Genomic DNA, 15341 nt, shown 5'->3' on the forward strand with positions numbered 1-15341 from the left:
CTCCATAGTTTGCATTTTGCAGTGGAGCAGATAAACTTAATTCATGTAGCCAAACACAAGCACAATGTGAACATAACAGAAAACTGAATTTATTTCCCTGTATTTAAAAATACTTAATTTCAACATCCAGCCATATTGTTATTGCATGATACTGCAAATGTTTGGAGTTGATGTTCCATCCCTGTTCTGCATTACATTTGATGTTTGCACTGATGACGCAGAATTATGGTCAATTTGTGGTGCACTGTGAGTTTGTGGAATCACATTCCTTGAGCCTCCTTGCTGGGAAGTTTTCTTTGGCATATATTCCTCCGCATGAGGGTTGAGAGTAACTTCTTGGCCACTCATCACAGTTCCTTTATCATAATATGCATTCATATCATCAGTGCAGGTTTTGAGAGACTGATGGTTAGAATTATTTAAAACAGCAATTTTGGCAGTAGCAGCTGCTATTTCTGCATCAATATCCAGTTGTTCTTGTCTGTGTCTCAGCTTTTCCTGTCGCAGCGCCAAAGCATGTTTCTCTTTTAAGGCAGTTGCACGTGTAGCCTTCTCTGCCTCTGCCATGACTCGTGCTGAAGAAGCAGAAGATCTCCCACTACGCACACTGCTCAAACTTTTCTTGCTAGATGGTTTACTTGACTTTCAGTACTCAACCATTTCTCAACATCATCTATAAACCCATTGCAAATCAACATCTTTCCACTGAACCATGTTTGTCGTTTTTCCTTTTCTTCGCTGGGCAAAAGAACCATCACAGAATTGTGCATTTCCCTTGCTTCATCTCTCAATTTGATGAATTTCTCAAAAGAACACTGCACCTCCTTTTCATATTCTCGGTTGGACATAAAGTCTTTTATGATAGCCATTAAGTTTTTTTGCCTTATTTAATTTACTCTTTCTTGTCTTTTGCAGAGTTTCCAATTTTTCCAATAATGCCTTAGGAGTGAGCTTAGTAGGCCTCTTTTCCCTTACAGGCTCCATTTCAGCTTTCTCAAATGGCTCAATAGTCTCTATTTGTTCACCAGCAGCCACAACATCATAATTCCCAACACTCATATTTGCAGACTGTAAAATTCATTCATACAAAATCCAGTGATTAATTTCAAAATGTTCCAGAGTGATGCGTGATAATCCACAAAGAAGCATTTTTTGACAAATTGTAGTGGCATAAATAGCCATTTTGTCACTTGAGGTGTTGTAGGGTGGTTTCTGACGCGTGAGATCCAAACAATATAAATCGTCCTCCAAATACTGCTTTATCAGATTTATTCATCACACAGCTCGTACAGGTCATTTTATCTCACAGTTCCTCTGCACAGTGCATATAACATCCCATCGGATGCCATCATATATTTACCCCTAGACACGGTCAAAAATGTTGTGCTTCCCTCTAATTACACACCTGCCTTTCCTTACTCTTTGCCTACCTATATACTCATTAAGGCCCACACTCCACCCAGTGGTCAAAAAACAGAATTACAACAGATATAATGGCTCTTACAGTACTATAACATCCAGTCCGAGAGGAGTTTGGTGAGTAAGGGAGAACCACAACAGACAGTGTGTTGTCTCTTGAGATGCAAATAGGTCTACTTCCGCAAGACCGTATTTCTCCCACAGGATCTTCACCACCTTGGGGTGGAGTCTCCATTCCCCGGGCCTCAGCCCCTGCCTCGACAGGATGTCTGCTCCCTGATTTTGATGCCCTGGGATGTATACTGCCCTCAGTGAGAACAACTTCCCTTGGGCCCACAGGAGGATCTGATGGGCAGCTTGCAAAGGTGATGCGACCTCAGACCTCCCTGATGGTTGATGTAGGAGATACGGACAAGCACGTGATGGCCCCTCAGGTCTGGGAGGAAGTGCTTGAGAATTCGAAACACAGCCATCATTTCCAGCCGATTTATGTGCCAGAAAGAAGATGGCCCTGCCACAGACCCTGAGCTCATGATGATATCTCTCATGATCGCCCCCAAACCTGTGAGGGATGCATCCGTCGTTAGCATTATGTGAGCTCCCAACACTGGCCCTTGAGAAAGGAACCAAAGTTTTTTCCACATGACTAAGGCACAAAGGCATCGCTGCGTGACCTTGATAATGCGAAGTAGATTTCCCCTCGGGGAGAATGCCTTGGTCCTGAGCCACCACTGTAAAGGTCTCATGTACAGCAGGCCAAAAGGTATCACGTTGGACGCAGCTGCCATCAGACCTAACAGTCTCTGAAACTGTTTGACAGTGACTGACTGGCCTAGTTGTACCTTATTTACGGCTGAGAGAATCGATTCGATACAAGCAGGAGAAAGACGCACTTGCATCATCGTCCCAAATCCCAAACCACGCCTAGAAAAGTGGTTCACACTGTTCTTGCCGTTGGGCCTCAACCCCAACTTTTGCATATGAGCGAGAATGACATCTGGATGCTGAATCGCCATGAGCTCAGATTGAGCTAGAATAAACCAATCGTTGATATAATTTAATACACAAATGCCCTGGAGTCTCAGAGGAGCCAGAGCTGCATCCATGCAAGATGCAGGGGTGCTAAACCTAGGCAGAAAGGAAGTACCTGATATTGGTATGCTTCACCCCCGAAAGCTAACCCCAGGAATTTCCTGTGTTGTGGATGGATGGATGGATGGATACATAGAAGTATGTGTCCTTTAGATTTATTGTTACAAACCAGTCCTCGGACCTGACTTGTGACACAATCTGTTTGAGTGTAAGCTCAAACAGATTGTCACTTGCATTTATCAGTCTTATGCACTAATTTCCTTATTCATCCATGGTATTAATTTAGTAGTTGTGTAGTTTGTCTATTTGTTAATAAAATTACTTTTATTACACTTGTGAGTGTTGTTTATAATACAGTAAGAGGCTCTACAAGTTAACAATATCTGACAATCCTTCAGATTGATCAGATGACAAACTTTATTGTTCGTCACACTTTAGGGTCCAATTCTCACTATTAACTATGACTTTTGCCTCAGTAAGCTCTTAATTACTGCTTATTAATAGTATGGTAGTTGTTAAGTTTAGGTATTGGGTAGGATTAAGGGATGTAGAATATTGTCACGCAGAATAAGACATTAATATCTGCTTTGTAAGTACTAATAAACAGCCAATATCCTAGCAATATAACCCTAAATCAAAGTGTTACCAATTGTTCTTTTCCCTTGAAATCAAAATATACGTTTTTTTTGTTGTTGTTATTGTTATTTATTTATTTATTTTTTATTTATTTATTTTACTGTTAGTATGAATATGTTAGCCTTAAGGTTATCTGTACTGTAACAAATCAATGACAAAATTTGCATATTTAAAAAATAATAATAAAAATATGCATCCTCTAGCACACAGAGGAGCAGTTTTGATAACATCATTCTGCACTTCAGCCTCTCGTCAGATTTTCTGTCCAATCAAATGCGCTCTAGAATCTAAAGGTCCCGCCCCCTACAGCACCCTATAAAAGATGCTGAAGCTGAGATCAGTCACTTCGCTATTGAGATGTATTGTTCATAAACTTCATCTTCATTCATGTAGCCAAAGACAAGCTCTTCGGCAGAATGTGAACATAACAGAAAACGGATCTTTCCCTGTACTCAAAAACACTTCATTTCAACATGTAGTCTCCTGATCCAGAGCGAAGTTATTTTCCTGTTTTTTTTTTTTTTTTTTTTTTTCAGCGAAGCTGCTTCGAAACAATCTGTACTGTATAAATCGCTATATAAACAAAGGCTTTATATATTCAGGCTTTATATAGTTGTTGACTCAAGTGAACGCGCGCGCTGTCCGAGGTGCTGCAGAGCCAGAGCCGCGTCACGTGACCCGGTGTGTGTCACAGCTTCAGCAGCTGCACATTTACAGCTTCACCTCAATAACTTACTAAAACTATCGTCTTCATCGGCCGACCACAGCCACGGAGAACTGGGTAAACCGATTTTCATGTCATTTGAAACAATATGCGATCTTGACGTGTATGCTGCGCGTGCATTAGTCTATATTCTCTATACACATGAAGACATTTATTCACAGAAACAGATGCGCTTGTGCCATGATGAATATAGTTTCGGTTTTGCACGGATTTGCTTTCTTTCTTGGATGGATTCGGATGAGCTCGACTAATGCTGTTTGCTGATGGCATGCGTGCTTTAAAAGATTTATAACATTATACAGCATGAATGGATTTTAATCTGATATCTTGAAGTAAATGAGCTCATGTGGGAGTTTTGCGGATGGGGCGTTTCTATCACCTCTGATCGCATCTTGATCTTCATTCATGACTAATAGATATTACACAGCTGGATATTGTGCGCCTCTGTATTATTAACCATCTGAAATGAAAGGATGAGCTCGTGCATTTGTGCTTTATGAAGTATGTTCGGTTGTACACGGAAACATAACAAACCCAACGCCCTTAACCCGTGATCCAGATCGCGTTATTGATTTAGGCTACGCATGTTATCGTTGAGACCTAAGAACCAATCTTGATGGACAATGATAAGGAAAATTATTTATACAGATGCTTAAATATGTAAAGGAGATTTTTTTTCTCCAGTAAAGATCAGGTTAGAAAGATTTATTTTCCATTTTTTTGTATAGACACATGCATTAAAGACGTATTTACAAAACTATTCGGCTTTTGCCCAGGATTCACGTCATTGAACACGGGGCATGTTGTCACACTGGACATCTGGTGTTTATTGGCAGTGATCTGAGAATAAGACCTGATAACACTTAATTTTGCAGTGTCCTTGTTACATATGTTGCATGTACTTACTATAGTAATAACAGTAAATTATGCATAATTACATGCATCTAACCCTAACCCTACATATATAAAGAGCTTAATTTCTGTTGTTAATTTAATTTAAATTGTATAATTACACTGTAACAAGAGCACCTTAAAATAAAGTATAACATATCTTTGTATAAAATATGAAAAACCAACTCCCACAACATATCCATTAATTGCCATTTAAATGTACAAAGTAAGGATTTATGAATAAAAAAAATCATGATACAACAAAAAAATGTAAAAAGTTATACAGATATCAAATCTTTTTGGTCAGCAGGAATTACTTAATGAAATGACAACAAATAAAATCTGTGACCATTTCTGTGACAACTTGCTTTGACCTGATATTTATATTTTTGGTAACACTTTACAGCGAGGTTCCATTTGGTAACATTAGTTAACATGAACTAACAATGAAAAATAAAGCATTTATCAATCTTGGCGTTAATTTCAACATTTACCTAATGCATTATTAAAATCAAAAGTTGTATCTGTTAATATTATTTAATAAGTCACGAGTATATTCTGGTTTGGTTTGGTTTCATTTTCATTCTAGATAGTTTCATGTGTTGTTATACGCACCTGTGTTCTTCTTTAACCCCAGGTGCTTCTTACATCAGGCCTGTGGCTGGGCCGATAATGAGTATTATGATTCTGATGGTCTGCCTTTGGCTTTGATAGTGAGAAGACCCTTTCAGGCTTGTAAAGGTGGAAGACACCACGTTTCCATGGTGGAGGTCGCCACCCTGTGGCCCTAGGTGGAACTATTACAATTCAGGTCTTTTACTTTTAATAAATACTAATGTATTTAGTTTAGACCGCTGTTCCCTGTGTGGGATGTGCGTGGGCATTTATCTAACTTGTGAAAGTTACTAGGGCCCTGAAGTCCCTGTAGGTTGGCTAGAACGATATTTTTAGAGAGAGAGAAGTACCATTGTGTCTTCTTAAGAATGAGTTTTGCTGGTCTTACTGATTGTATGCTCTCTGACGAGACCACTGCTCTTTATGTTCTCTTTTTAGTAAGTTGGCTTCCTCCCAAAAACAAAATAAAAATTTTGGGAGTGGATTTGAGGCCGCTGCTCTGTTGCAGGCTGGCCCCCTGCTAGCCACCTTGGTAGCCACCTCAGAGCAGAGTAGTTTGTCTCCTCTCCTACAAGGTTTGGAGGGTGGTTTTGTATACAGAGACGAGCGCTTTGACTTCAGATTAAATGTCTAGTGTCGGCCCTCTGGGCCGCCTGACATTGTTACCTGGTTAGCGTCACTCGTTATATTATTTAGGATAGCCAAGGCTTTAATGGAGATTTCTGCTACCTTAGCGGTTTCAGTTGGTGAATTGTGCCTCCTCTCACCTGGGAGAGTTGTTCTGTGAGGCTGCTGCTGCGCCAGGTAGATCTATGCTTTGGGCTGGCCCTCACCAGGGCTGCCTTGATAGCTGGCCTAGGCCAAGCGCTAGGGATTTAGGCAGTCTGCTATGCATTTCTACCTTTGGTCCTTCTTCAGTGAGTGTAGATCCCCCTTTTTTTTTTTTGCATCCCTAGTGCTGGCCTCCTCTCAATAGAGAGTCGTTCGGCCAAGGCCCGCCTCCTCCTGCATTGGGGCTTTAATGCAGGCTGGTGTAGAGGCAGAATAGGCGGTTTAAGGCCCTTTTCATTTTGTGAATAGAATAAATGCTTTTTGCTGTGGCCCCGCATTTTCAGAAGCTAGTTATTGTTAGGCCCTAGCTTGACTCTCCTAAGCCCGCTGAACTAACGTTCAAGCGTTGGGTTGATCCTGTGTGGCCGTTTCTAGGAAACAGGCCCCCATTCCCCTAGGGCTGACCGCAGACACTGTTTGTCGCGTTTGGAGTCGCTATGGTATGCCTTTACCCTGTAGCATTCTCAGGGTCATGCGAACCATACTTCCTTGTTAAATACAAGGTTTTAAATGAGTCCTTCGCTTATAGCTCTGGTTTTTGTCTGCCCTTCACCATTGTGGCTCAGGTCAAGCAGTATTTTGACCTTCACTTCGGGCTGGTCATTTAGTACGCTCCCTTGTAGCCCAAACATTGCCACGAGCTGGCGCCTGTGTTCGTCTGGAGTAGTTGGCCCAAATGGGCCTCCTTCAGGGCATCTGGTGTAAGTTGTACTCCCTTCGCTTAGAGGGTAAAGGGTGCTTTTACTAAGTACACTGCTTGTGAGCAATGTGATAGGTCCCAGGCTTAGGCGCTGTTTATACACTAGACTTGCTATAGGGCAGTAGGCTTAACAGACCTCCCTTCAGTGTGAGTCCCCACCATGTTGGGCTCCTAGCAGCCAGCATATGTGCTGTCAGGTAGCTGGACTTAGCAAGCCTCCCTGTGTACAGCCCCCATTAAATGGGTTTCTGGTAGCTTTGGGGTATTTTATCAGATAGTAGGCCTTAGCAGGCCTCTCTGTGGTGAGCCCTCATCAGTGTGGATGTGGTAGCAATAAAACATGCTCCAAATAGTTGGCCCTAGTAGGCCTTCTTGTGAGTAGTCACCAGCACTTTGGGTCTTGTGACAGCTAGGTCTTCCTGTTAGCTAGCCCCAGTCTCTTGGGGAGTGTTTAACAGCTAGCTAGACTTGCTGTTAGACAAGTAGGCCTTAGCAGGCCTCTTGCGAGTGAGTCCCCAATAGTGCGCTAGCAGCAAGATTTGCCGCTGGTTGTGGCCTTAGCAGGCCCCTGCAATCGAGTCCCCTCTGGGTACTTAGAGAAACGTCTTGCTATCAGGTCATTGGCCTTAGACGGGCCTCCCTGGAGGTGTGCTCCATCAGTGTGGTTGCTGCATTTAGCCGTGTTGAACTGGCTGCCAGGTAGCTGGCCTTAGCGGGCCACCTTGGAGGCTAGTCCCCAGCAGTATGGGTTCTCTGGTAGAAGCGCATAGGTTTGCTTTCAGATAGTAGGCCTTAGCAGGCCTCTCTGAGGGCGAGTCCCAACAATGTGGGTAACTGGCAGCTATAAAAAAAAAAAAAAAGCTTTGGTCAGCTAGCGAGTTTGCTATTAGGTGGATGGCCCTAGCAGGCTTCCCTTTGTATTAGCAGGCCTCCCTGTGGGTGAACCCCAGTGTTGCAGGCCTTTGGACAGCTAGCTAGTCTTGCTATCATGTAGTTGGCCCTAACAGGTCTCCCTGTGTATTAGCAGGCCTCCCTGTGGCCTCCCGATTAGATCAGCCCCTAGGCTGTGAGCATTCCCCTCACGAGGGTCCCCATTTGTTAGAGTGCACGGCCTCCTTAGTGCTTTGAAACATAGGTGCTTTGTAGATCCTAGGATCGAGCAGATATACTCCCCTAAATTGCAAGGGTCAATAGCGCTTTGCTGAGTCCTGCTAGGTTACTAGTACAGCTAGAAACTGGGTCAGCCTCCCTGGCGGCATTCAGGGTGACAGTGTCCCCTGAGAAGTGACTGGCTGGGGGTCCGTCGGGCGGAAGGAACCCCTTCTGTATGAAGTAAAATGTTTGTGGAGAAGAGGGCATGCGCCGAGTGCTTCGTGCACTTTCTAAAATCCGTGCGCATGGTAAAAGCTATAGCTGAGGCTTTGACGGCTGGGAGCGCTGTCACTGACAGCCCAGATGTGACCCATAGGGTGAGTGGGTCTGGCGCTTCATTGAATACGCCGGATTCTGACAGTTGTCACTGCCTTACGTCGGCATGCACTCCCCTCAGTATGGCAGCGTGGGTATATCATTCCCCTAGCGCTTGACGCAGCGAGAGTTCCCTTTTGAAAGGGAATGTCTCAGGTTGCGCATGTAACCATGGTTCCCTGAGAACAGGGAACGAGACGCTGCGTCTCTTTGCCATGCCTCGGGGCCTGCCTGCTTACAGTCCCTTCAGACGGATAAGCGGATGACATGTTATTCAGGCGCCCCTTATATACTTTCGGGTCGCATTGTGATGATGTCATAGGCTGTCGCCGGTCAATATTATTTAGCCAAGATTGGATATGTGTTTCAGACACCGGTTCCCGCGGAGGCGGTTCCCCTAGCGCTTGACGCAGCGTCTCGTTGCGGTTACATGCGCAACCTGAGACGTTTTCAGTTGATGAATGAATCCAAACAGTTCCTCACCTGTCTAATAAAACACATAATATATTAAAGCGTCTTTGGTGTTTCCATGGTTTCTACAAAATAAAACCGTAAATTGAGGGTAACGCGGGTATGATGTCATTGATTGGCGATGCACGGATAGTCAGACATGCTGGTTAAAATGGCTTATTTCTCTGGATTTAAACATTGTTGGAAACATTTGAGATGAAGTACACAAGTCAACAAAATATATAACATTGTTCTAGTGGTTTTGGGATATTTTAATATAAAAATCTTACATATTGTGCCTTTAAGGACTCCTTTTGTTATTCTTTGTGATTGTGTGTTTACTACAGCCTACACAGTGCCTGACAGCACTAACATGGACTAACAATGAGCTGCTTTGTTTCTAATAACTAATGTTAACAAAGATTAGTAAATATTGTAACAAGCGCATTGCTCATTGTTAGTTAATGTTCTTTAAAAGTGTTACCATATTTACAGCAAATGCTGGCAAACACTTGAGCTTCAGTGAAGGCAGTAGTAAAAACAATAGTAAAACTCATGTTTGTCTACTAATCAGAGTTTTCCAACCCTGTTCCTAATTCATAACCCCCGATTCAATTCAGCAGCTTTTTAGTAGAGACTCCAAGACCTGAAATAGATCAGAGTCAGATAGAGCAGTGGTTCTCAACCAGGGGCCTAAGGATGACTTAAATTGATTTTAAATATGATGATACAAGCATGAAAAACAAAGCTTATTATTTGGTTATTTTTATTTTATAATGAATACACATCTGAGATAGAGAGACATCCAGAATGCGTCTCTGGGAACATGACTGGGAAACACTGCTGTAAGCAACTAATTCTTGCTTAAGATTAGGGCTTAATTTGTGCCAGAATAAGCTGGATCCTCCAAAATCTAATCTGGCACCTGACCTAGGGGATCCCCATCTTATACCCCACTGAAAGATATTTATGTTATGACCTGTGTACTTATGTTCAGGAAAATTAAGTACAGCATAATAACAATAATGTTGTCAATAACTTGCTATATCCATGTTAAATGTATAAAAAAATTACTGAAGAAGTGGAAGAAATGCAGGTACAAAGTGGTCCGTGCCATGTTTTGCAGATGTTCGCATGGCAAGCATAGAGAATATATAAACTTTGATGCACTTCTGTAATTTGAAGTTTTCTGAAACTTATCCATACAATTTGGCTGTTGGAATAATGTAAGTAGAACAATATTTTAAAGGGTTAGTTTACCCAAAACTGAAAATTCTGTCATTAATTACTCACCCTCATGTTGTTCCACACCCGTTGGACCTTCGTTCATCTTCAGAACAAAAATTAAGATATTTTTTTATCAAATCCAATGGCTCAGTGAGGCCTGCATTGACAGCAAGATAATTAACACTTTCAAACTCCCAGAAAGGTACTAAAGACATATTTAAAACAGTTCATGTGACTACAGTGGTTCAAGCTTAATGTTATAAAGCGACGAGAATACTTTTTGTGCGCCAAAAAAAAAAAAAAAAAAATTAAAAAACATAACGACTTTATTCAACAATATCTAGTGATGGGCGATCTCAAAACACTGCTTCATGAAGCTTCGAAGCTTTATGAATCTTTTGTTTAGAATCAGTGGTTCAAACACCAAAATCACGTGATTTCAGTAAACGAGGCTTCCTTACGTCATAAGTGTTTCGAAATTTTAATAGTTCACGTGACTTTGGCAGTTTGATACGCAATCCGAATCATTGATTCGAAACAAAAGATTCATAAAGCTTCGAAGCTTCATGAAGCAGTGTTTTGAAATCACCCATCACTAGATATTGTTGAATAAAGTTGTTGTTTTTTTGTTTTTTTTGGCGCACAAAAAATATTCTCGTCGCTTTATAACATTAAGCTTGACCCACTGTAGTCACGTGAACTGTTTTAAATATGTCTTTAGTAGCTTTCTGGGCATCTTAAAATGTTAATTATCTTGCTGTCAATGCAGGCCTCACTGAGCCATCGGATTTCATCAAAAATATCTTAATTTGTGTTCTGAAGATGAATGAAGGTCTTACGGGTGTAGAACGACATGAGGGTGAGTAAAAAATGACAGAATTTTCAATTTTGGCTGAACTAACCCTTTAAATGGGATACATATACACATCTTTGGTTGTTTTCTGAAAAACTATGTATGCACATTTTGGGATACAAAGCTGTAAACAGCAAGATGTGAATAAAATCTCCAAAATCTCCAAACTCGTACACTCGCTTGAGGTGGATAATTTTGTTTATTTGACAAAAAGAAATGCACATAAACTGTGATGGAAACATTTGCAGAAGAACCCCCCACTAACTTGCTGGTCCGTCGCCTCCCATTGTTCCAGGACCTCATAATTAAGAAATTAAGCACTGCTTAAGATGTCAGTAAAGTTGTCAGCTGAACTGTTGTATTGTTTTTTCCTCCAGTGTCAATGGCCGTATGTTGAGAGATGACGTCTGCTGCCTGCTTCATCTGAAACAGGATTTATCCCACAAATTCAGACAAACAGTAAGGAACACAGTGATGGATATCACTAAACACCATGGATACTTGAAGACAGTTGAAATAAAACAAAATCCTCAACATAAATAAGTTTGATAACATGAGGACTATATCATGTTGAAACATCCTGTAAGAGGCTGTCTTTTGGTTTTCATAATTTGGTATTTTAATTTGTCCCAAAAACAATCTTTCTAAGGCTGTGTTCACACTTGGCAGGTCTGGCTGGATTAAACAGAACTCTGGTGCGATTGCTCTGTTAGTGCGGATCATTTGAATAAGTCCGAGACCAAATGCTCAAGCGCACCTGGTTCTTCTCATCATAGTCGTGATGTTGCCCATTTAAGATTCAGTACAGGTGTCAGAACCGTGACTCCTCGCAGGAATCTGCCGCTGTTTTGACTCCTTTACACATTTTAAAAGCTCTTCTTGAGTTCACACATATGTACGCACATACAACAAGTGCATTTAACACAACACATAACATTGTTTTGAATGTTCGGTAAGTTCTGTCGCAAAATATATGTCATAAAAGCTGTTTTTTTATCTTTAGGTTTGGTGTTAAAAATGACAGTGTGAACGCTAAGTGAACCGGACCATTTTCTTTTTTGGTCCAGACCAAAAGAGCCAAGAGAACCGAACTACAAGTGTGAACACACCTTTTGATTACTATAAACTCAGCAACGTCTGCATCATGATTCTTCACATGCGGCACGGCGCTCATCTGCTCTGGATCGGGCTGGTCGTGTGTGCTGTGAACGCTGGAGCCGGGCTCAGTTTTACTGGTTCTGAGGGACAGTGGGCCTCGTTTCCCACGTGGAACGCTTGCTGTGAGAGCGAAATGAGCTTCAGCGTGAAAACCAAGAATTTGAAGGGACTTCTGGTGTACTTTGATGACGAAGGCTTCTGCGATTTCCTCGAGCTGCACATACACAAGGGGAAACTCAGACTGAGCTTCTCCATTTTCTGTGCCGAGCCTGCTGACGTGCTTTCAGATGTTTTCATCAGCGACAACCAGTGGCATTCAGTCACGATTAGGAGGAACTTCAAAAACACCACCCTCATCGTTGACAGGGAAATAAAGTGGGTGGAAGTTAAATCCAAACGCCGGGATATGACTGTCTTCAGTCACTTGTTTTTGGGCGGGATTCCAGCGGAGTCTTTACAGCTGACGTCGGACACTGTGAAAGATCATGCTCCCTTTATGGGCTGGATAACAGACTTGAAAGTGAACCGTTCTGAGCCTGTCGTCATTAACAGCGCCGGGGTCAACGCTGACCTCTGCGGCTCAGACCACATGTGCTTAAACGGAGGCGTATGCAGTGTTGTCGACGACGAGCCTACATGTGACTGCTCCGAAACCGGCTATCAGGGAAAAGACTGCAGTGAAGGTGAGAAATCTCCATTCAGCAACATTACATGTGATTGATAACGGTGTGAGTCAGTTGTAAACCAAGATAAACCAAGTCTAATTTTTGCATTTTTTGAGATCTCATACATCCTTTCAATCATTTGCAGTCACATCTACACTGGCAGTCAAAAGTCTGGAATAGTTAAGAATATTTATGTTTTTAAAGAAGTGTCTTCTGCTCATCAAGGCTGCATTTATTTGATCAAAAATACAGTAAAAGCAGTGAAATATTATTACATTGTAAATAGCTGTTTTCTATGTGAATATATAGTAAACTGTAAAGAATTATGGTCTTCACTCACAAGATTGATTATTATCTTTTAAACATCCCGAAAATTCGTACAAATATGCTTAAATAGGCATTTAGTTATGCTGCTCCATTGGATTGGAATCAGTTACAAGATAAATTATGCTTAAAAGAGTTGGTATCACTAAATTATTTTAAGGGGATTTTAAAGGATCTGGTCTCAGATTTATTTGATTGTAATTGTTTTGAATGATTTGTGTAGATTTCTGCATATGTAAATGAAGAAATCTTGTTTTATGTTTAACTAAATGTGCTGCCTGTCTTGGCCAGGACCCTCTTGTAAAAGAGATTTTAAATCTCAACAGTTTTATTTCCTGGTTAAATAAAGGTTAATAATAAATAAATTGTAATTTATTCCTGTGATCAAAGCTGAATTTTCAGCATCATTACTCCAGTCTTTAGTGTCACATGATCCTTCAGAAATCATTCTAATATGCTGATTTGCTGAAGTGTGGAAACCGTGATTCGCTACCATTTAAAAGTTTGTGGTAAGTGAGATTGTAGAAATTAATATTTTTATTCAACAAGGATGCATTAAATTGATTCAAGTGACGGTAAAGACATTTATAATGTTACAAAATCCAGCTTTGATCACATGGAATTAATTACATTTTACTATATATTCACATAGAAAACTTTTAAACTGTAATAATATTTCACTGTTTTTACTGTATTTTTGATCTACTTTCAAAAACATTAAACAAATCTTAATTAGTCCAAACTTTTGATCGCCAATTTATTATTTTCCTACATAAATCACAGAGATCTTTGATATTTGCAATGCACAATGGTTTGCTTTCGTACAGTAAAATAGGAAGACAGATGAGTTCAAGTTTTACATTCATTGTCAGCTTTGATTACAGAACATAAATTAGCAGTTATGTGAGTGATGTAATTGGATGTGGCATATCATAATTACAACGCTGTATTTTGTTTCCCTATAAAAGCTCAATGATGAGTGAAATATGTAGTACAGTATTAAATGCTGTTCGTCTGGTCATTTTTGAGAGTATAGATTAGCTATAGATTGGATCAGTCAGCAGGAGTTATAATGAGGTTGGGTCATGTCTGAAGCTGGAATCTCTTACAGACGCTTTCTCTTGTTTTGAGTTCATTGACTTGTTCCACTGAGCAGATGTGTTCAGATATTAAACACTGAACAGATCTTCATTTATTGGGTTCAAAGGCAGGAGAGATGCGCTCTTTGTACGCTGGAAGGTGTTTTACTGTAGACATTTAGACTTATCATCCAAAACTATCCACATTATGAATATTAACACCTGTAAGCTGTGTTTGTTTCAAGACTCCTTAGTAGACTAATACACTTATCACTGATATTTGACTAAAAATGTTTGTAGTAATTAGTGTTTTGTGGTTAAACTTGATTGACATTAGATCATGCATTAGTTAACATGAACTAACAATGAGCAATACATCTTTACTAAAATTAATTTATCTATTAATTAATCTTTGTTTTTGGTCATTTATACATATCCAGTTTTTAACATTAAAAGTTTTCATGACTTTATGCACTTTACATAAGACTTCACATTATAAAAAGGTCCAGCCATATCATAATACTTTTATTTTGTAAAGAGCCTGCAAACATAGATTCCACTTTACAGTAATGTTTAAAAAAAGAAATAATAAATGTTTTATTATTACTATTAAACAACAGAAAATGTACTAGCATTTGTACATCAAAGATTCATCCCTTAGATTGTATTGCTGTTTCCCACTGATCTCACCTCAAAACAATATGAATATGGATAAGCAAAACCTGTTTACATATTTCTCTCTCAACATTATAGAAGTGCACAAACTCCTGACTAATATATTTGTATTTTACTTAATAAATGTTATAAAGGTGTGTTGATCATCACCTGTACATGTTTACTAATGCATTAGATAAAGTTAATGGTTACAATTTATTCTGATGGTCCACTTTAGATATTCTACTAAACTGTTAGTAACTTTGAAACTCCATGTCAACTAACTCTCATTAGAGTATTAGTAGACTGTTTGGTTCGGGTTAGTAGAATTTGACATGTAGTTTCTTATAGTCAGTAGAATGTCTAAAGTGGACCATTGAAATAAAGTGTTAATAAATGCTGTAAAGACGTTCTGTTCTTTGCTAGTTCTTGTTAATGTACATAGTGTTAATGAACGCAGCCTTATTGTAAGTTTTACCTTTAATGAACATCATAAAACAGTTTGAAGTATCAATTCCAGAATGTGATTTTAATTTCTGTTCAGACCGAGAACAGC

At 40.1% G+C, this 15341-nt stretch overlaps 1 protein-coding gene across 14 annotated transcripts in view; it reads left to right on the plus strand.

Annotated features, from left to right (window-relative positions):
- The first annotated feature begins 3451 nt into the window (after window positions 1-3451).
- The window catches only part of nrxn1b (neurexin 1b), a 97663-nt gene continuing 85773 nt past the window's right edge, over window positions 3452-15341 (plus strand). For 12 of the 14 annotated variants that reach the window (XM_051917744.1, XM_051917747.1, XM_051917751.1 and 9 more), the window contains exons 1-2: window positions 3452-3928; window positions 11283-12746. In XM_051917744.1, the coding sequence (XP_051773704.1) occupies window positions 12050-12746 (697 nt within the window). In that variant the 5' untranslated portion in view covers window positions 3452-3928; window positions 11283-12049. The remainder of the gene's footprint in view (window positions 3929-11282; window positions 12747-15341) is intronic. The other 2 variants (XM_051917745.1, XM_051917746.1) reach the window with 2 other exon arrangements.

This window comes from Ctenopharyngodon idella, chromosome 13, assembly GCF_019924925.1.
Source record: "Ctenopharyngodon idella isolate HZGC_01 chromosome 13, HZGC01, whole genome shotgun sequence".
NCBI classification, from domain to species: Eukaryota; Metazoa; Chordata; class Actinopteri; order Cypriniformes; family Xenocyprididae; genus Ctenopharyngodon; species Ctenopharyngodon idella.